Consider the following 21,559-nt stretch of genomic DNA (forward strand, 5'->3'; position numbering starts at 1 on the left):
CTAGCATTTGCCTAGCCCAAGGTCGGTTTTGTTCATTCCTCAGCATCCCATATGGTCCCCGGAACCCACCAGAAGTGATCCCTGAGTGCAAAGCCAGTAAACCTTAAGCCCTGAGCACAGCTGGGTGTGGCCCCAAAACCAAAACCAAAACAAAGATGTCCCAACTGGATCTCCCGGTTGGTCCCCACGCTAGTCTACGGTCTGACCATGGCGCTCCTACTGCCTGAGAGTGTTGGGCACCTCCCCTTGAACAGGGATAGGCTTGTCATTGCTTGTAACCCAGAATGTTAGCAGGAACCTGGGTGTCATTCGGAGAGCGAGGCTCTCCTGCAGGAACCCTAAATCTTCCTGGAGATAGTCTCAGAGAGGGGACTTGGGGGAGAGGCTTGCTAGTCCAACCTTAATCACCTAGCTAGAATCTCATCATAGACCCCAAGACTGAAGCCATATTTGAGCCTTTCCCAAAGTCTTCAGTAACAGAACCCAAGAGATAACACCATGAATGTTGTTTGGAATCACTAGGGTGATTCCAGAGAATCAGTGCTCAGTGAGAATTGTGGCACCCACTTAGGGCCTCTTTTAGAATTAGCATAGCCCCATGACTAGCCCTCCCTGGCTAGGTGAAATTGTTCAACAAGAAGTGGGGGGCTCCAGCTGAAGGACCCCAGCACTGCAGAAGTCAGGGGGTGCAATGCTGAATTAAAATCTGGGAGGTGGGAAGACTAGATTAGCAAGTGCCCACAGAAAGTGAGGATTCAGACAAACTCACACACTTTTTATTCCAGGAGGGGGCAACACCTAGCAATGCTCTGGGGTCACTCCTGGAGGTACTTGGGGACCATGTGAATTGCCAGGGATTGAACCCACATCATCAGCATACAAAGCAAGTGCTCTACCCACTATAATATCTTTCCAGTGCCTCCCTTATTAATTTTAACCTTTTATTGATTGATTGAATGTCTTTGGGGCACACCCAGCAATGCTCAGGGGTTACTCCTGACTCTGCACTCAGGAATCATACCTGGCAGTGCTCAGGGGACCATGTGGGATGTCAGGATCAAACCTGTATTGACTACATATAAGACAAGCACCCTACCCATTGTACTATAGTTCTGGCCATCCCCTTCTCTTTTAAATGAGAATATTATGTAATGAGCAAGTCTCTTCAGCCCTTGACTCTAAAATCTGCCAGTGGGGCACATGTCCTTAGCATGATTGGAAGCTGGAGAATTATCTTCAAAGAATACCCAGACAATGAATCTGTAGATATCGTGTGCCAAGCTGAGTCTCCATGTAACTGTAAGAATGAGGCTAAAAAAAAAAAAAAAAAGAAAGTTTAATCTCACTCTATTTCATCTACACCCCAGAATAAGATTCCATTAGAAAGGGGAAAGGACAGGAAGGCAGTTTCATGGCAGACCACTTGCTGCTTTGCATGAACGACGTCCTGTTTGCTTCCAGCACTGCATCAAATAAAATAAAAGTGCAGGGAAATGGGAAGACAGCACAAGTGTCTACAATGGTTGAGACCTGAAGTTTGCTCTGTGGCACCATATGGCCTCATGAGCATCATCAATTGTACAGGACCCTAGTGGCCACAGCACCATTGATTATGGCCCCATGAAAGAAAAATGTGGCACTTTGGTTGGGGTTTCCCCAGAATCAGTCTCTGGAATGAGAAATTCTATGCCATTATTTTTGATAGATAACCTCAGGAAGGTTTGAAGGAAGGATACATAGCTTCGCAGATAAGCAACTTTATAGTTGCAAAGCCAGCCTTAAAAGAAAAGCTGAAAGAAAGGTCTACTTTAAGACAAGACAGACCAACACACACAACAAACATATATAAAGATGACATTAAATCCCAGATAACCCCAGGAAACTGAGGCTGAGAAACTTTCAGGTGAGATAGGACAGGAAGGAAGATTTGGTTGTCAGTTGCTGTTGTTGATATTTGGAGCTGGTCATAGGGTGGAACCTGCTCCTTCCCAGGTCTCTTAGCCAGTGCACCAGGCTCTCAGGTGCCAATGCTCCCAGGGAGGAGACCTTTGTGACTCGAAGCACCTCCGAACTATTCTGGGGATGCTGCTGAACTGGAAATCACTGTGGGGTTGAGGGTCAGAGCTATTTGCAGCAAACAGAGTTGCACAGAGCAGGGGGAATGCTGCAGAATGGCAGGGTAAGTGCTGATGACTGCCACGAGAAGCCACCCTGAAAGCAGGTGAGCCTACCTGTGAATCAACCATGTGAGTGCAAAAATGAAGCCCTCAACAGACTTGACAGCAGCCCATTCCAAGTCTGGGAGGCTGCTGGCCTCATGGGCTATTTAAGGCTCCCTGTGTGGTTTTGAAATCCCCCAGGGTACAGTTAAGATTCAAGAACCTTTGCTTGGCAGGAAGAAGCTCTTCCCTAGTTGCAGCAGTGTAAATAGAGAATATTGAGTGAGGCAGGAGATTGTTATCTGGGAAAATGGGAAGAATCTGTGAAGGTTGGGAAGAAAAAGCATTGAATCCTCACACCATGGCAGGAAGGCAGGAAGGAGATCACGGTTTAGGCTAATAAAACCAAAAAGCAGAGAAGATGGAGGGGCCAGGAGATAGTATAGTAATTAGAATGCATGCACTCAAACCAGGTTTCATTCCCTGCACCACACAGTTCTCCAAGCACCTCTGGATGCAGGCCTGGAGGACCCAGGAGCAGGATATCCCCAACACTGCAGGTGTGAGCAGCATTGCTTTTTTGGGCCCTTTGCATTGAACCACAGCCAGGCCCTTAGACCTCTTGAGCATTGCTCAGAAACTTCCTGTACCCCATCTAAAAAATGGAAAGATCCTTCTGAAATGCAGAGGAGTCCTAGAAGGAATAGCCTTAGACATGCTCTCCTCTGAGCAGGACTCAGGAGGATGTATCTGTGCCTATTTGAGGAGGGGCTGCATATGATTGTTATCCCCCCTAATCCCAGCTCAACCCCTGACTCTTGAGCGCTGTGCATAAGGATACAGATAGAAGTGGCCTGTGTTGATTTGGAATAGAACCCTCCTTTAGGGTGGCTGAAAGAGAGCAGGGCAGGCCCTGAGGCAGCTGCATGAATCACACCCACCCTTCAGAAAATGACTCAACAAGCCTTTCTGAAGTCACAGCTGGTTCTACCAGATCACCCTGGGTCGGGAACCCGCCTTTGGCAACTCAGAACCCTGACACTCCTCCCTTATCAGAACCAAGAGGCCTGGTCCAGGTCCAGCTACTGCAACCTCAGAAACTTATTTGGTTCCAGAGTCCTGTGGACTAGCATTGTCTCTGTGAAAGAACCATGGTCACTGACATCGAGGCCAAGGAGACAGTTTTCTTCTCTCCCTGCCCTCCATCTTAATTCAAGCCCCAAAGGAAATCATTATTAACAGGTTGGAATGGAACATTCCAGACTCTAGATAATGCACATTCAATGTTTTTAGGAGAATTAAAATTTTTTTTAAAAAGGGATATTTCAGAGGACAGCAAAATCAAAAAGCTTTTCCTCCACTGCAGTGGTCCATCTATCAGCAAGGATGAATCAAACATTGACCCATCACAAGTAAACAAAGTTGTCATCAAGTTCACTCTCCCTGGCTTTGTAAATGGGTTTGTACAAAATGAATGACAACGGTATCCATTGCTGAGAGAGAGAGAGAGATTTCCACTACCCTAAAAATAAATTCTCTGGCCTGCCGGATCATCCCTTTCTCCACCCCAACTTCTGGCAAACATGCATCCTTTGGCTGTCTCCAAAGCTCTGCCTTTCCCAGAACTCCAGAGGCTTGTAACCAGTGGTGTATGGCCTTCACCAATTGCATTCTTTCCCTTAGTCAGACCCATTTAAGGTGACATTGGCTCTTCCAGTGTTTTTGTCTTGTTTTGTTTTGTTTTGGGGCTACCCTAGGTTGTGCTAGGGTTTATTCTCAGCTCTGCATTGGGGAATTATTCCTGGAGGGCTCAGGGAACCATAGGGGAAGTGGAAAATCAAACCTGGGTAGGCCATGTACAAGGCAAATGTATTATTGCTATATTATCTGTATTATTGCTCTGGGCTCCAGTTTTCCTGTGATTTTGGAGCTCAGTTCTTTTCCATTTTCTTTCCAGCATTTTGTGATTAAGGTGAACTGCAGTTTCTCTTCCTACAGAAGGACTTTTGGTTAGCAGTGATGAATAAAGCTGCTATCAACAGAGATGTGCAGGTTTTGGTGTGTGGATGTAGTTGTTTATTCCTTTGAGTAAATACCCAGGAGTCTGCTGGCTGGATTCTATGGTTTTGTAAGAAGCTGACACACTGTCTTCCTGAGTGGTTGCTTTTTCACTTTCCTACCGGCCTGAATGAGGAGTCCATGGCTCCATGTCCATACCTGCACTGCAGTGTTTTGAATTTGGACTGTATGTGGTGGTATTTCAGCATCATTTCAATTTGCAAAATTTCCCTGATGTCATGATGTCAAGTGCCATTTCAAACTTTATCCAGATGCTTATTTGTCATTTGTATCTTTCTTGGCAGGTGTCTCTTAAGAGCTTTGGCTCAATTTCTTAATGGGTTGTTTGTTCTTGTTGAATTTTAAGAGTTCAGTGTATAGGGCTGAAGTACAGTGGGCAGGGCACTTGCCTTCCACGTGGTCAACCAGGGTTCAATTCTTGACATCCCATATGAGCTCTTAAGTACTGCCAGGAGTAATTTCTGAGTGCAGAACCAGGAGTAACCCCTGAGTATAGTCAGGTGTGGCCCCCAAGCCAAACCAAACCAAACCCAAAACAAAAAAAAACTAAAAACCTAAAAGTAAAAAAAGAGTTAATGTTTTGGAAACTGACCTAATATCAGATAGGTCTTTTTTTTGTTTGTTTGTTTGGTTTTGGACCACACCCAGTGACACTCAGGGGTTACTCCTGGCTATGCGCTCAAAAATTGCTCCTGGCTTGGAGGACCATGTGGGACGCTGGGGGATCAAACTGCAGTCTATCCTAGGTCATCCGAGTGCAAGGCAATGCCCTATCGCTGCACCACCACTCTGGCCCAGATAGGAATTTGTAAATGTCTCCTCCCACTCTGTGGTTTGTTTTTTCATTCTCTTGATACCTATTCAATTAAAAAATTTAATTTAAAGGCACAAGTCATATGAAGTTTTCTTTTTCTTCTTTAGGAGAAAGATGAAACAGAACAGTCTGTCTTGAATGTTCTGTCTCAGGTGTGTGTCCACTCTCCCCCTTATCTCTGCTGTGTCTATTCTCCCTAACCTCCTCTGCCTGTTTTTTGTTCTCAGTATTTTAATGTGCATGGGAAAGATAAAGGTCTATTTGCTATGCTATGACAATTACAGTTGTCACACCTGTAATTGGCCAGTCACAACAGATGGTGTCCTGATGGATGTACAGTATCAGGCATTCAGACAGCACTTTGGGTGCTTATTTGTTTTTTATTTTTAATTACAATTTAAATTTTTTAAGAATTAATATTTGTAATAGATTCACCATGAGGTACACAATTACAAAGTTGTTCATGATTGAGTTTCAGTCAAGCAATGTCCAACATTCATTCCTTCACCAGTGACATTTCCTGTCCCCATTTTCCCTCCTGCCTCTTCCCTCCCATCCCATCCCTGCCTGCCTCAGATATATTTTCTCTCTCTCTCTCTCTCTCTCTCTTTCTTTTTCCTCTTTAGGCACTCAGATTGGCACTTATTATTGAAGAGGTATCATGCATATCACTTTACCTCTTTTTAGAACCCAGTTCTAGAGTGATCATTTCCAACTATCTTTGTCATAGTGGTTCCTTCTCTACTCTAACTGCACTCTTCCCTCTTTGTGGCAAATGTTCTACCATGCATTGGTCCTCCTGGCTCTCATCTCTATTGTCTTTGGATATTAATACCATACTACATATTTTTTTCCTTTTGGTTTTTGGATCTGGGGTCAGAGCAGTGGAGCAGGTGGTAGGGCGTGGTCACACCAAATGTCACTCAGGCTCTGCACTCACAATTGCTCCTTGAAAGCTTGGGGGTCCATATGGGATGCTGGGTATTGAGCCTGGGTTGGCCATGTGCAAGGCAAACACCCTACCTTCTGTGCTATTGCTCTGATCCCCTATCTTTTTTTAAATATCTGTGGATGTTTATTTATATGTGGTGCCAAGACTCCAACCAGGGCCCTACAGTTTGGGAGTCTGTACTCTACCACTTGAGTCCTATCCCTAATCCCCAATATTGCAGGCTATGAAAGGAATATATCATGATTTATGTAGCTCTTCCCTCTTAATGGGAATACATAGGCTGCTCCTGATATTTTATCTTTTTCTTTATGTAAATGATTTATTTGTTGAATCCAGAGAGATAGTTCAACAGGGAAGAAGTTTGTCCTGCACCCAACTGATTTGGATTCTATTCCCATCACCCAATATAGTCTCCTGAGTCAGCCAGGAATGATACTTGAGCACATAGCCAGGAATAAACCTTGAACATTACTGAAAGTGGCTCCAAAACAAAAAAGTATTTTACTCATTGCAGGTTTTTTTTGTTTTGTTTTGTTTTGTTTTGTTTTGAGTGGCACAGCTAGGACAGGAACTATTCTGGCTTGGTGCTTGGGGATTGCTCCCATCAGTGCTGAAAGAGACCCTGAAGTTCCCGGAATCTTAACAGGACTGTCTGCACCCAAAACATGTGATTCAGTACTTTGAGCTACCTCTCAGACGCATAAACATTTATTTAAAAATATTTAAAAAATTGATTAAATTCATGCATACATGCCATTTTTTTTTATTTTCTCTGCTCCTTCCCTTCCCTTTGTGGTATGTGTCTGACAGGAATCCACATACATCTAGCTGAGGTGCTGGCTGGCTTTTAGCTGGTTTGTCTTGAAGGAAGCAAGAGCATGAAACATAGTGGAGACACATCCAAAAGACAGCAAAGTCAACTCTATGGGACCAGATTCGAAATAGTTTGACCATCCAGTGAAACAGAGATAGATGGAATTACAACTCCTAGGATAAAGTCAGAATCAGTGAGTCTACAGTGACATGAATGCACAAAGCAGCTGTCCTGACTCACAAACACAACAGAACGTTGGATTTCAAACCCGCCATTTGGCAGCTGTAAGAAGTGTTCTGGGCCAGAATCAGCAATGCTGGTGGCAGTGGTGGGTGGAGGCATGACTGGGACCAGCACACTTAAAGTATCACCCAAAGATACCTCAGAAGAATGATGAGGAGAGTAACTTTATTTATTTACTTACTTAAATTAAAAAAATTTTTTGTGGGAGGCCAGAGCAATAGTACAGTGGTTAGGGTGTTTGCCTTGCATGAATGACCCAGGTTTTATCCCTGGCATCCTGTATCAGAGGTAATTCCTGAATGCAGGGCCAGGAGTAACCTCTGAGCACAGCCAGGTGTGGCTAAAAATGTAGATATTTATTTATTGCAGAGCAGGGGTGGAAACCCAGGGCATCACAAATGTAAGGCAGGTGCTCTGACCTAGTCACATTCCTGCCAAGTTCAGAGTGTTGACATTTAAGTTATTTTGGTTTTGTTTCCTTTGATAGGGGCGACAGGAACTTTAGCTGGCAATGCATGGGAGGCCACACTGAACCTAAAGCCCTGTGCACACCCCAAATAGTTTACATCAGAAAGTCCTGACAAGCCACACTTAACCAAGTGACCAATGTCCAGACCCTGTGTAATTGATGGTTTCATGATATGATGCCGAAGCATGCTACTCATCTGTGATCTCCCTGCCAGGAATACTGAATTTAAATCTCCTCTTTTTTGTTGTTTGTTTGTTTGTTTGTTTGGGGGTCACACCTGGCAATGCTTGGGGCTTCCTCCTGGCTCTGGACTCAAGGATCACTCCTGATAGTATTGGGGCACCATATGGGATATGGGGCATTGAACCTGAGTCAGCTGCATGCAGGTGATTCGGCTCACTGAATCTTCTCTCGAGGTGGCATCAGATGAGCCCCCTTTACTCTTCCAAATGTTAAGGTCCCATAAGCAGAAACTTTCTAGATCAAAGAAAATGAGAGACAGATGATCATTATCTGTAGTTCTGAATTAGAAAAATTCATGTGTCTATTTTACTATAAAAGACATTAGTGGTGAATAGGGACATAGCTTAGAAGCAGAGCTCATGATGCTTTACAGATATGAAAACCTGGGTTTGATGCCTGAGGAATGCAAAAAAGATTGTCCTTCCTTCCTTCCTTCCTTGTTCCTCCCTCCCTCCCTCCCCTCCCTCCCTCCTTTCCTTGAAACCAACAAAACAAAGATATCAAAAGAACAAATGATAATTTTTGCAATTCTGTGTGTGCCAGTGATCAAATGCATGCTAAGAAAGTGCTCTCCCGCTGAGTTCTATCTTTGACCCATAATTGGCAGATTTTAAGACATCAATACTAGATCACAATATTAAATCAATTTTAATTTGTTGATTTTCATGATTTTAGAAGAAACTTGCCTTTGTTTTGGGAAATGCACACTGGGAGTGTATTTAAGGATAAAGTGGCCCATCAGGGCTGAAAGTACTCTTTAAACATTTGAGTTAAGCAAAAATATAGATGAGCATCTAGTGTCTTACATATGTATATACATGACAAGAGAGAAAATGAGAAAACAAATGTATAAAATATTAACATTTAAGGAATTTGGGAAATCTGGGTAAGAGGCGTATGGCAATTCTTCATTCTATTTTCCACCTGAAAATATTTCAAAGTAAAGAAAGTTAAGAATAGTGCCAGCGGTGTGTCTTTTGGGAACTCCAGCCCTTCCTGGCTTTCGGCTTCAGACTGCCACTATCATCTGACAGTCTCCAGGATGCCTGGTCCAACCCCCTGTGGCACCAACGTGGGCTTTTCAGGACGCTCTCCCAACAAAGTCGTGGCGGCAAGCATGGCAGAATCCACTGTCCAGCAGAGGTAAAATGCCAGCTGTGGAACAAGGAGTGCAGGCTGGACCACCTCAACAGGCACTGGAGGGATGTGGCGATTCTACACTGAGGACTCGTCAGGTCTCAAAGTTGGCCCTGTTCTAGAATTGGCTATGAGTCTTCTGTTCAGTGTTTCTGTATTTATGTTGCACATTTGGGGCAAGTACACGTGTTCATAGATTTGGCTTCATTCATCTGTCTGTCATCTGAAGAAGGAAAAAAAAATTCAACATATCCTGGACCAAAAGCATGATTTTTATGTTCATGGGAAAGAAATTTTCTGTAAGCTTATTTTTTTTACATACAATAAGAAATCCGTTTTCTCTATGGGTAATAACATTTATATTTCATTTATAAAAAAAAGAATAGTGACATATTGGAGCTGAAGAGAGAGCTCATAGGGCTGGAGTACATGCTTTGCATATGGGAGCACTATATTTGATTCCTGATTTGCACCACATGGTCCATAGGCACTACTGGGAGTGATTCATGAGGAGTCTCCAGGAGTAGACCATGAGTACCACTGAGATTGTATGAACACCCCCAAATTAACAATGTGTCTTGTATGTTAGGATTACTAATATGATTCCCAAAGGGAATCTTTGCTAAAGAGCTTGGATAACATAGAGACATTGGTTTATTTATTTTGCTTTTACATCACACTTGACAAGCATCACTCCTGTCTTTGTGTTCAGGGATCACTCCTGGTAGGGCTCGGAGGACCACTTGGGGTCCTGGGAATTGAATACTGGCCAGCCTTATGGCCTTATGCAAGGTAAACATTCTATCTGCTAGACTCATTCATAGAAAAATTTATCATATAAATAATTGGGCTTTTTCATATGGGGGGAAAACTCATGGCTTACTCCTGGACAGTGTTCTGCAAAATCACTCCTGGCAGGGCTTGGGGAGACCATATATGGTGCCAGTGATCCAATCAAGGTCAAGCACATGCAAGACAAGTACCATACCCACAGCATTATCTCCTTAGCCCTCATATACATATATAAATAAATGATTGTTGGTTTGCTAAATTTGAGGGCTACAATTTTCTTTCAGGTCATTATTAGTCATACATCAGTAAGTAAGAATTGAAAATTGAAGTATAGCATATGTTTAGTAAAGTACAATTTTGACTTTTATATGTATATATAATTTATATTTTCATGCTCTATATCAATGCTCACCAGTATTTTAATCCTCTAAAGACTTGGCCAGATGAACATCATCACCTCAATTTTATAGAGAAGAAAACTGAGGAAGGTCACAGGTCAGCAAGGAACAGAAACCAGATTTAAAACTATCTTCTTTTAAGTTCCACAGCCAGCGACTTAAAATACTCTCTTATACTTTGTTACTATTGTTGCTGTTATTATATTGATTCTATTACTATTATTATTATGTTGGGTATCAAGAGTTATCAGGAAGGAGTAGAGAATGAGTATGGATTTTGAGGTGATTGCTTGTTTTTGTGGTGCCCAGTACTTTACACTTGTACTAACACTGAACTACATTTTTGGCCTCTTACACTAATTATTGATGTTATTGTCTTAAGCAAACTCTCATGAATAGCAGATATTTTATTCTTTTGGGGTGTAATTTTAGCTACCTAGTGGTGCTCTGTGGCTACTCTTGGCTCTGTGATCCAGGTCCACTCCTGGAGAGGCTTAGGGGACTTATACGGTGCTAGGGATGGAACTTGGTTAACTCTGTGCTAGATAAATGCCTTAACCCAGGGGTCTCAAACTCGCGGCCCGCGGGCCATTTTCGGCCCTCCATACAACATTTTGTGGCCCGTGGCCAACCTTCAAATATCGCAGTATTCGTGATTATTCGCTTACCGAATAATTGCAATAAAAATCGCATTAGTAAGAAAAAAATTGCATTAAACATTCGCATACCGAGCAGTTCCATTCGGGGTATGCAAATGTTTAATGCGATTATTTTTCTTACTAATGCAATTTTTTATTGTGAATATTTGGTAAGTGAAATCCCTTATGTGGCCCTACCTCACCCCTACTTTGCCTCCTGCGGCCCCCAGGTAAATTGAGTTTGAGACCCCTGCCTTAACCCCTGTACTATCACTTTGGTCCCATTTTATTCTTCCACCATTCAAGGTGCTCTATACACCAAGGTAATTTATTTTTATTTTTTTTTATTTTTGGGCCACACCCGGCGGTGCTCAGGGGTTACTCCTGGTTGTCTACTCAGAAAATAGCTCCTGGCAGGCACGGGGGACCATATGGGACACCGGGATTTGAACCAACCACCGTAGGTCCTGGATCGGCTGCTTGCAAGGCAAACACCGCTGTGCTATCTCTCTGGGCCCACCAAGGTAATTTTCTCTTATTTCATTTTGGAGAGCCACACCAAGAGATCCTCAGGGGCCAAGTCTAGTGATGCTCAGGGAGACTTTGTGTGGTTCTGGAGATTCAAACCAGGTTCACAACTACAGCTTCATGTAAATCAAGTGCCTTAACCTCTACCCCCATTTCTGTGGTTTTAAGACACTTAGAACAGGTAGGACAGTTGCTTTGCATGCGGCCAACCAAGGTTCTATCCCAAATACCCCAAATACTCCTGTAGGAGTGGTTCCTAAGCTCAGAGTATGGAGTAAACCCTAAACACCTCAGGGTAGGGCCCAAAAACCAAAACCAAAATCAAAGCTACTTGTTAGTGGTAATTTGTCAAGGCAGCTCAGCGTAACTCATGCAAAAGTCATCCCAGCTTCCACCCTCTAGAAGGTCGTAGCACCCTCCCCAGTGGTAACAAACAAAAACATCTCTGTAGTCAGGAGGCAGCTCAAGGGGTGGAGCACATGCCTGGTTTGAACAGGGCCTGGGCTTGATTATTGGTATCACATGGACTCCCAGTACTGCTTTGCCTGAGCAATGTCTCTGTCATTGCCAAATATCCTGGGCTAGGGGCACTCTATCCCCTTTCACAGAACTGCTGATCTGGTAGGAAAGAGATGAGAAGACAGAGCATAATGGCTGGCATTTCTACCCCACTCAAAAAGTATCTGCGATTTCAGGAAAGTGGTTCCACTTCTCTGTACCCCCTTGCCTTCTCCTGGGTGCAATGGTAGCTAGCAATGACTTTCTCAGGGAGCCCTCGTGCTGATGCAATGTGCTCCCGTGTAGAACGTGCTCACACAGGGCCCCGCACCCCTCGGGTCTCTGTCAATAATAGGAGCTGAAACCATAATTGCCATGTTTTTTTATTGAGCAATGATGACATGGCCTAATTGGCAATAAGTACATTAGGAAATCACAATGCAATCATATGAATGATTCGAAGCCTGCTAATAGAATCTGTTTTCACGTCATTATTGTTCGTGGATTGATGCAACAGGGGCTATGGCCCCTTCCAGCCACAGGAGCAGCTGGGCTTTTCCATCTCCCCCTTACACTGTCCCATCTGTGCCTGCCATTCACTTGACAAGAGGTGGAAACTAACCTACAAAGACACTGATTGACTTCTTGGGGGAAGGGCTGGAGGGAAACACCAGATGTGCTCAGGGGTTACTCAAGGCTCTGCATTCAGGCATCATTCCTGGCAATGCTCAGGGGACAATGTGAGGTGCAGGGGATCTAACTTGGGTTCATCTCTTTCAAGTCAAGCACCCTCCTTGTTTGTACTATTGCTCCAGCCTCAACACTCACTGACTTTTTCCCATGAGGCAGTCAGCAGCCCAGCTAGTTGGGACCAAGACCTGGAATCACTGAAACCCTCTGATCTTCAATCCCTCACTTTCGAAGGCAACTCTTGGCCTGCTTTGAGATATCTGGTACCTCTTGCCTGACCAAGACAGTTCAAGAAAAGGAGCTGAAGGGCCCCCATTCACAGTGACTTCCATTCAACACTCACCACTGCTCTCTAGCATATCTGCATGATGAACCTCTGGGACTGCTGGGTTTGCTCTTGGAGCTGAGCTGTGCTCCATAGGTGGGTGGGTTTCAGATATACTAGCCAGGGTCCTGCAGGAAAGAGAATTTCACTTACCAAACCGGAGAGTTTAGTGAAGGGGAGCTCATACTCCCTTGGGCAGAGCTCAGGGAACCAGCAGGTATAGAGAGGCTTAGAGTGGCCAGCATCTAGGACTGAAGGAGGTATGTGGGGAGACTGTGTCTTTTAAGGGTTTTTGTTATCTGGTTTACCCAAGGCTTTCTGAAAGAGGAGCTTCACAGAGATCTTCTTATCTAGTAGTTTTGCTCACAGCTGTGTGGGACAGTTGGTAATATGCTTATTCAAGATGGGTATCTTTGAAATGGATTGCCCAGCAGTCAAACGTTTGGTGTCAGATACTTCCTCTACAAAGGAAACTTCCAACCTCCTTAGGTGAGGGAATCTAAGTCATGAATACCCTGTTTTCCCCCCAAAACTCCACGCCAAAATAGTTGACCACTTAAAAGACCCCTTTCTCTATTTCCATGCCCTTGATTCCAATTCCAGTTCTACTTTAAATTCTCTCTTCCCCTCCCCCTGCCACTAAACGAAGATACCATAAAGAATGTCAAGACAAGGAAATTGAATTGGGGTCACTTTTAACTTTGCATCATGCCAAGTGGAAAAAAAACAGTCACCAAAAGACAAATACTATGCTACTACATTTACTATTTTTTTTTTAAATTTTGTTTGTTTTAGAACCACAGTGGGCAATATTCAGGAGTTACTCCTGGCTTTGCACTTAGGATTCACTCCTGGGGGGCTCAGAGGTGAGGATCAAACTGGGGTTGGCCAAATGCAAGGCAAGCACCCTAACCACTTTACTTCAGCCTTATGTGTTGCTCCATTTCTATGAGAAGTTTAAAGCAATCAGTCAAGGCCATTCACACACACACACACACACACACACACACACACACACACACACACACACACACAAGGTAGCTGGAGGTTGAGGTCTAGGCAGTATCTGAGAGTTGTTCACTGTTGTTCAAAAGTTTCCTTTTGTAACATTCTGGAAGTTGGTTGCAAACAATGTGCAAAAACTTAGCACCCTTGAACTGTTTACCCTTTGATAGGGTAAAGATGGTTTTAGGTTGGGAGAGACAGTTCAGTGGGCTGAACTCAAGCCTTGCATACAAGAGGCCTGTATTTGATCTCCAGCACTGCATGGTCAAAGCTGGGAACAACTCCAAGTACTGTGGGATGTTGCACCTAAGCAAACTACCCCAAAAGGGAAAATTGTTTTGTGTTTTATCATAATCTAAGAAATGTAAGGCAGTTAAACAGAAACTGGGAGCAGAGAGATGGCACATTTTTTGTTTGATAAGTGCAAATTTAGTTCATACAAGTGATTACATTTAAATTATATGTTTAGGGGGCCGGAGTGATAGCACAGTGGTAGGACGTTCGCCTTGCATGAGGCCAATCCTGGAAGGACCCCAGTTTGATTCCCAGAATCCCATATGGTCCCCTGAGCCAGCCAGGAGTGATTTCTGAGTGCAGAGCCAGGAAACCCCTGAGCACCGCTGGGTGTAACCCAAAAACCCAACCCCCTAAATACTATGTTTAAGATTAAAATGGATGATTTGTGTTTCTTCAGTTTGATTCTCAGGCCAAGATGAAATTAAACATGAGGAGATACATTTTGGGGTCAGAGATATAGTACAGTGGGTAGGGAACTTGCTTTACATGCAGCTGACCCAGATTCAGTGCCTAGCATCCCATATTGTCTCCTGAGTACCACCAGGAGTGATCCCTAAGCACTACTGTGTGGGTCTAAAAACAAAACAGTATTTTTTTTTAAAAAGAGAGAGATGGATTTAATGGCAAAAATGCTAGAATGAACTAAAGAGATGAACTAGGAATAGAAGGATTGCCATGAGACTGCAAGAGGGGTGTCACACACAGGAAAGAAAAGGGAGGGGAGGGGAGGGAAGGTGGTGTTTATACTTACTGTACTATTAGGACTGTATTTCACCTCGTGTATGGGAGCCTTTTGGTCAAAATTGCCCAATAGAATACCCTATGGACTCTTCTCACCTGGGGTAACTTATGCTTCCCACTAAAATAGATGACCAGGAGCATCCTTTGCCCCTTGATCCATTCAACTTCTCCCACTTCCTTTTTCTTCTACTCCATTCAGAGTATGGTGTGATGCAATCACTGTCCTTCTTTGTCTTATACATAGAATCCAAGCCAGATCTTCATGAAACCAGTCTTGAGCTTTTCTCTTTTCTTTCTCCTGGTCATGAGACCATCTCCTTCCTGATGGTTATATATATGAACTGGAGGAGAAGCATTGGTGCAAGTGTTGAGGTTAGAAGCAAGTTTATCTGGATAGGCTGCACCTGCCACTGTCTCATGACCCAGGTTCTGCTGGTTCTTTGTCTAGACACTGTAGTTTACAATAAAATACAGCTGGGTCACTTTCATTTAATGATTTGAAGGGTCTAACAGAACTCAGCTCATGATCAGAAAGATTAGACACATGGCCAAACTTTCTCTCTCTTCTATCTCAAAAAAGTATGAAACTTCTGTCAGGTGGCATTATTTCAAAATCTCAGGTGCTACATTGTGATCCTCTCAGAATCCTTCCTTCCTTCCTTATTTCCTTCCTTCCTTCCTCCCTCCCTTCCTTCCCACCTTCCCCTCCTTCCCACCTTCCCCTCCTTCCCACCTTCCCTCCTTTCCACCCTCCCTCCCTTCTTTCCACCCTCCCTCCCTCCCTCCCTTCCTTCTTTCCTTCCTTCCTTCCTTCCTTCCTTCCTTCCTTCCTTCCTCTCTTCCTCCCTTCCTCCCTTCCTTCCTCCCTTCCTTCTTTCCTTCCTTCGTTCCTTCCTCTCTTCCTCCCTTCCTTCCTCCCTTCCTTCCTCCCTTCCTTCCTTCTTTCCTTCCTCCCTTCCTTCCTTCTTTCCTTCCTCCCTTCCTTCCTTCCTTCCTTCCTTCCTTCCTTCCTTCCTTCCTTCCTTCCTCTCTTCCTCCCTTCCTCCCTACCTTCCTTTCTTCCTCCCTCCCTCCCTCCCTTTCTTCCTCCCTCCCTCCCTCCCTTTCTTCCTTCCTTCCTTCCTTCCTCCCTCCCACCCTCCCTTTCTTCTTTCCTTCCTGCCTCTTCATCTCTTCCTTTCTTTCTCTCTCTCTCTCCTTCCTTCCATATTTGTTTGGGGGTTACAAGTGGTAGAACTTGAGTTACCCCTGGCTCTAGTTCAGGGTCACTCTTGGTGATGTTCAGGATACCATATGGTGTCAGGGATCAAAACTGGATCTCCAGCAGGTGAACTATGTGCGCATCCTGTTGAGTGATTTCTCTACCCTATTTTATTTCTGTTTGGGGGGAGAGTTGGGGCCTCTAATGGTGCTCAGGAGCCCACCAGGATTCCCCTTATGAGTTTCAGGAAGTCAGAAAGCCAACAGTGGACCATGTGTTGCTGGGAACCAATCAAAGGGCTAGGGCTTCTCCCTTTGAGCTCTATGAGATCTGTATGAGATCTGCACGGTATGAGATCCAACTCTTTGGGGAAGGTGGGAAACAGCTTGTTTACAAATGACATATGTCCCTTGGAGAAGTTGCACTGCCCTCTGCCCTTGTCCATCAAGTCGGATAGAAAGCAAGCTGCACTGCTGACCTCCTACTCTCCTGGCTCAGGACAGAAATAATGGCATGAACTTTTGGGTTCTGCTAGAGCTTCAGTTCATGCTTATGTGGCCAAGGGCACCTTGCCTACCCTACTCTAGTCCTCAGGGTCCTGATGGGTAAAGCTGGAGACAGGAGTACCAGTATCCTAAGACATTTCAGGACTAAAAGAGGTTACAAATACTATCATCATCACTCTAGGTCACAGCAACCTTCAGTGTAGGGACTGTCTCTCACCTGAAGCTCCTCAATTGAGGCCAGAACACCTAATCAAGACACAGTAGATATCCAGTGCCAATTGACGGATGTGCCTAGCTATTTAATCCAGTTTTGTTTTTCCTCCCAGGAATTCAGACTCCACTGTCAGAGAGAAACAGCAAGTTAGTCCACGTGGATTATCAATACTGCATTTTGGGGTTTTATTTTGCTTCTTGGAAACATCCGGCGGTGGTCAAGGGTCACTCCTGGCTCTGTACTTGAGGCATGCTAGGGACACCAAATTGGATGTCAAATTCGAACTTGGGCCAGCTGCATATAAGGCAAGCATCCAACCGCTATTTATGCCTCTGGCCTACCAAATGCTGTTTCAGAGAGCGGGGTCCTCACCATGAATGAGATGAAGAGAAAAAAAGTCCCTCTGACGAATCAAATGAACTTTCTGCAGCCCATTTACCTCCTTTGGTTAATAATCAAAATAAGAACTTCCTAGTAGATATACAATGAAAAGTCCCTCTGACGAATCAAATGAACTTTCTGCACCTCATTTTTGGGGGGTCATACCGGGCAGCGCCCAGGAGTTCCTCCTGGCTCTACGCTCAGAAATAGCTCCTGGCAGGCTCGGGGCGGTCGCGGCTCCTAGGATGAGTAGTGTGGCTGCTTTGAGCTGACTGAAGTGGTCCAGCGTACAGCATCACGGTGCGGATCCCGGAAGACATCTGCGGGAGGGCGTGGCCTCCGAGGTCCCGCCCATGGCCGGCGTCGCGTCGTCTTGGCAACGCGTTCCGAGGTCGCAGTCCGAGTGACGCTTTGCAGCTTGCTGGTCGTCCGGCGTTCTTGGGCTTGGGCAAAAAGTGGCTTTGGCAGGATCAGGATGGCGAGTGACGAGGGCTCGGAGTCCACGGTTGTGTTCACAGCAGAGGAGAATGAGATGCCCATTATCCAGCTGTGCGGGCTAGTGGAAGACCTCAGGTATCCGCCGCCGGCTGGCTTCTGGGGCCTACTCCCCTCCTCCGCCTTATAGGTTGGGACTTGATTTCATCATGGGCATTCCAAGTCCTCATCGAGGAGACCTGGCTTGCCTTTGCCCTTTATCTCTACGCTGCCACTGAACTGACACCAGGTGGGAGCCAGCAGTGGATGCAGAGCTGAGGGGATCTGGCCGGTGCTTGATGGTTGAAGCCTGGGCTGTCAGACCACGACAAAGTCATGCTGTGCTCCTAACCTTGTTTCTGTGGCTGCATGCAGGCCGCAATAAGTAGCCCCTAATCTCTATCTACCGAGTGCAAAGATTCTAGGATAAAAAGAATAGATAGAAGGAAGCTCTTAGGTATCAGGCAACTTGCACCTGAACTAGGGTATAGTGACTAACGGTGAAGGTGGACAGCAGAGAAACAACTCCAACTTTTGCCTCCGTAGCCTCCCGAGATTGAACTTTTTGGTCTAAGTTGTTGCTCTTACACAGACTAACCTGAGACTAGCAGCTGTGTATATGTGACTTCTGTGTCTATAAAATAGTTTAGGGGAGAACTGAGGTATGTTTGTCAATAGCTACCATTTCTGGAGGGGTTTGAAGTTTTTTAAAAATTGAGATTTTGTGGTTTACAATACTACTAATAAAGGTTTCACGTGCACCTATTCCAACAACACAGCTTTCACCAGTGAACCTACCTCCCACTCCCAAGAACCCCAACACTTCTCTCTCTTAAATCCCCTTCTCCAAGTTGGTTGTGAGGATCAGTTTTTTTAATAGCTTTTAAATTTGTACCTATTTTGCATGTACAATCTTCGAATGGCCCAGTAACCTAGCAATAGGATGAGAGAAGAAAGACACAAAAGATAAGTCACTTTGCCGAGACCACATGGTAGTGATGGGATTCAGTGTGACTGATGTGCCAGAGGATAGTACAGTGGATAGGATGCCTGTCTTGCACACAGTCAACTTGGGTTCAATCCCTGGCATCCCATATGGTCCATTGAGTATCTCTAGGAATGACGCTTGAGTGCAGAGCCAGGAGAAAGCCCAGAGCACTGCTGGAAGTGGTCCCCAAAGTAAAACAAAGAACCCATTCTCAGGTTATAATGATGTAAAAGAATGGTACTTTGATGCAGTGGATTTTCCATTGAGCCTTCCTATTAATCTTAAAATTCAATCAAACATATCTACCCCAAGACAGCATAGATAAAAAATATAGATGTCCTCCTCTGTTCATTGCAGCACCAAGCTCAATAGCCAGAATATGGAAGCAATCCAGATGTACAATGACAGATGAACATACAGAGAAGTTGTAGCATATATATATATATATATATAGTAGAATATTCTGCTATATAAGAAGATGAAATTTTGCAGTTTTCTGCTATTTGGATGAAAATCAAGGGTATCAAATAAATGAAATAAGTCAGAGGGAGGAAGACAAAAACCAAATGATCTCTCTCATCACCTGTGGTACGTAGATGAATGAAACAAGGGAAGAGACAGTATTGGATGGTGATAAATCCTTGATCTTTGATTATAAAATTGAGAGTGGCAAATATGGGTGAGGTAGGAAGGAAGAAAAGGACTAGAAGTGACACAGGATAGTGGTGGTCAGTCTTGGCCATTCTGGCTTGAAGGTAGTAACTTTATCAGAATCATAAATGTTAGCATTATTGTAAACGGGTTACTTAAACTGCAGCAAAGAATTAAAAAATTTCAATTCTGCAAACAGGATTTATTCATAATATAAAAAACAAGCTATTTTATCTCTTATATGTGGGTATAATAAACATATGCATATACTATTAGGTGTGCAATGCCTACACATAACACTTAAATATAATAATATGCATATATAATGTTTATTTGTACATATGAATCCAAAAGGGTCATAAGTCTGGCAAAAACAGGATAAACCAGGTTTGTTATCTCTGGTTGTTTAAAAAACATCTGTTTGGGGCCGGAGAGATAGCATGGAGGTAAGGCGTTTGCCTTGCATGCAGAAGGACGGTGGTTCAAATCCCAGCATCCCATATGGTCCCCCGAGCCTGCCAGGAGCAATTTCTGAGCATAGAGCCAAGAGGAACCCCTGAGTGCTGCTGGGTGTGACCCAAAAACCAAAAACCAACCCCCCCAAAAAAACCAACCCCCCAAAAAAAAACCCCAAAAAACAGTTGTTCAAAGTGTTTTCACCATTTATTAGGAACTCCCAGTTGATACTTTATTGGGTGCTGGAAACAGAAAGCTGAGAAATATAAACCAAAGGAAGGAAGGTCTGTGAGTATGTGTAACATCAAGAGTAAAGTCATTCACAAAGTAGTTCACAGATGAGTTAGAAAATACTTAGAAATGACACTGGTAGATTTAGCTCCCCAATAGCTTTTAGTGTGACCCCACTGCTCTGACCTATATGGCTCACTTGATAAATTAAAAAAAAAATCAAAACTATAAATAGGACTTATTGTGTCCAGGCACTCTCCTAGACTTTACACTCTTTATTGCAATTTTAAAAGATCAGTGTTGGGATTATGGAATACAGGGGATCAAATGCAGGACAGCCACATGCAAGACAAGTATCCTCTCTGCTGTACTATTGCTCCAATCCTCAGTGCTGATTTTATTCCCATTATTTAGATAAAGGAACTAAGGTGCAACAGTTTCTCATAGAGATAATACATAACTCCTAAAGGTTAAATACCAGCTACATGGGGTTTAATTAATGATTAGTAGAATTTATTCTGCTACCTGTTATTTTGCAGCTATGGAATCTCTGCCCTCAAGACTGAGACAGGGATGTTTGAAAAGTACTACAATAAACTGGAGCCTAGGGATAAGCGACACTCACGATTTTCAGAAATTAAAATGTCAGGATCTGAATATGCACAGGTAGGCAATGGAGACATCGCTGTTAGATGTGAGTGTATCTGTGTGTCTACCTGGATGGGTCTTCTCTGGCCTGGTGGCATGTGGCTTTCTCCCCACTCTACTTTCTATTCTCTTTCCCCCTCCAACTTTCACTCAGTTAAGTGAGAAGGAAATTGGGTTTAATTAATAGTAAATTGTCTCTCCCAGAATATCTTAGTATACTTAATAATTTTATTATTAATTATATTATTATATAATATATAATAATATATTATATTACTAACTAATAATAATTATTAATAAATAATAATTTTCTTTTCTTTTTATCTGGAGGGAGGGAGAGTTTTCGGCCATACTCAGCAGTGTTCGGAGGTTACTCCAGTCTCTACACTCAGGAATAAACTGGGTCGGTCACATGTAAGGCAAGTGCCTTAAATGCTGTACTATTGCTCTGGCCCCTTGGGTAATTTTCTTTTTTTCTTCTTTTTTGGTTTTTGGGCCACATCCAGTGACACTCAGGGGTTACTCCTGCCTATGTGATCAGAAATGGCTCCTGGCTCAGGGGACCATATGGGATGCTGGGGATCGAACCCAGATCTGTCCTAGGTCAGCTGCATGCAAGGCAAATGCCTTACCTCTGTGCTATTGCTCTGGTCCTACCTTGGGTAATTTTCTTACATTGGGGACTCAACTGTGTGCAAAAATCCGGCAGCCACATGAAAGAGCAAAGTATGGCCTGGTGTGGGGCTGAGAATCTCTCCTGGCCAGGTCTAAAGCTAGAGAAGCTCATTTTCCAAGAGAAGATGGAAATCTGGATTATTTTACAGGAATTTAGAATTTTTGGAAATGTAGGTAATTTAATTTTTTACATTTATAAGTGTGTGTAAGGTGGCCAGAGAGAGTACAGAGGTTAAGGTACTTGTTTTGTTCCCACAAATCCTGCTTCTAATCCTAGTACTGCTGGGGGTCACTCCTGAACACAGGGCCAGT

General features: G+C 43.9%; 2 protein-coding genes and 1 pseudogene across 4 annotated transcripts in view; all 3 read left to right on the plus strand.

The window, feature by feature from the left end:
• Nucleotides 1-21,559, plus strand: part of NDRG4 (NDRG family member 4) — a 518,571-nt gene that overhangs the window by 317,820 nt on the left and 179,192 nt on the right. The window lies entirely within an intron of this gene.
• LOC126027171 (protein transport protein Sec61 subunit beta-like) lies at nt 8,816-9,227 on the plus strand (annotated as a pseudogene).
• Nucleotides 17,573-21,559, plus strand: part of CCDC113 (coiled-coil domain containing 113) — an 18,553-nt gene continuing 14,566 nt past the window's right edge. The window contains exons 1-2 of the mRNA XM_049787410.1: nt 17,573-17,697; nt 20,464-20,590. Coding sequence (XP_049643367.1) covers nt 17,600-17,697; nt 20,464-20,590 — 225 coding nt within the window. The 5' untranslated portion in view covers nt 17,573-17,599. The remainder of the gene's footprint in view (nt 17,698-20,463; nt 20,591-21,559) is intronic.

The sequence above is a fragment of the Suncus etruscus genome, chromosome 14 (genome assembly GCF_024139225.1).
Source record: "Suncus etruscus isolate mSunEtr1 chromosome 14, mSunEtr1.pri.cur, whole genome shotgun sequence".
Lineage (NCBI taxonomy): Eukaryota > Metazoa > Chordata > Mammalia > Eulipotyphla > Soricidae > Suncus > Suncus etruscus.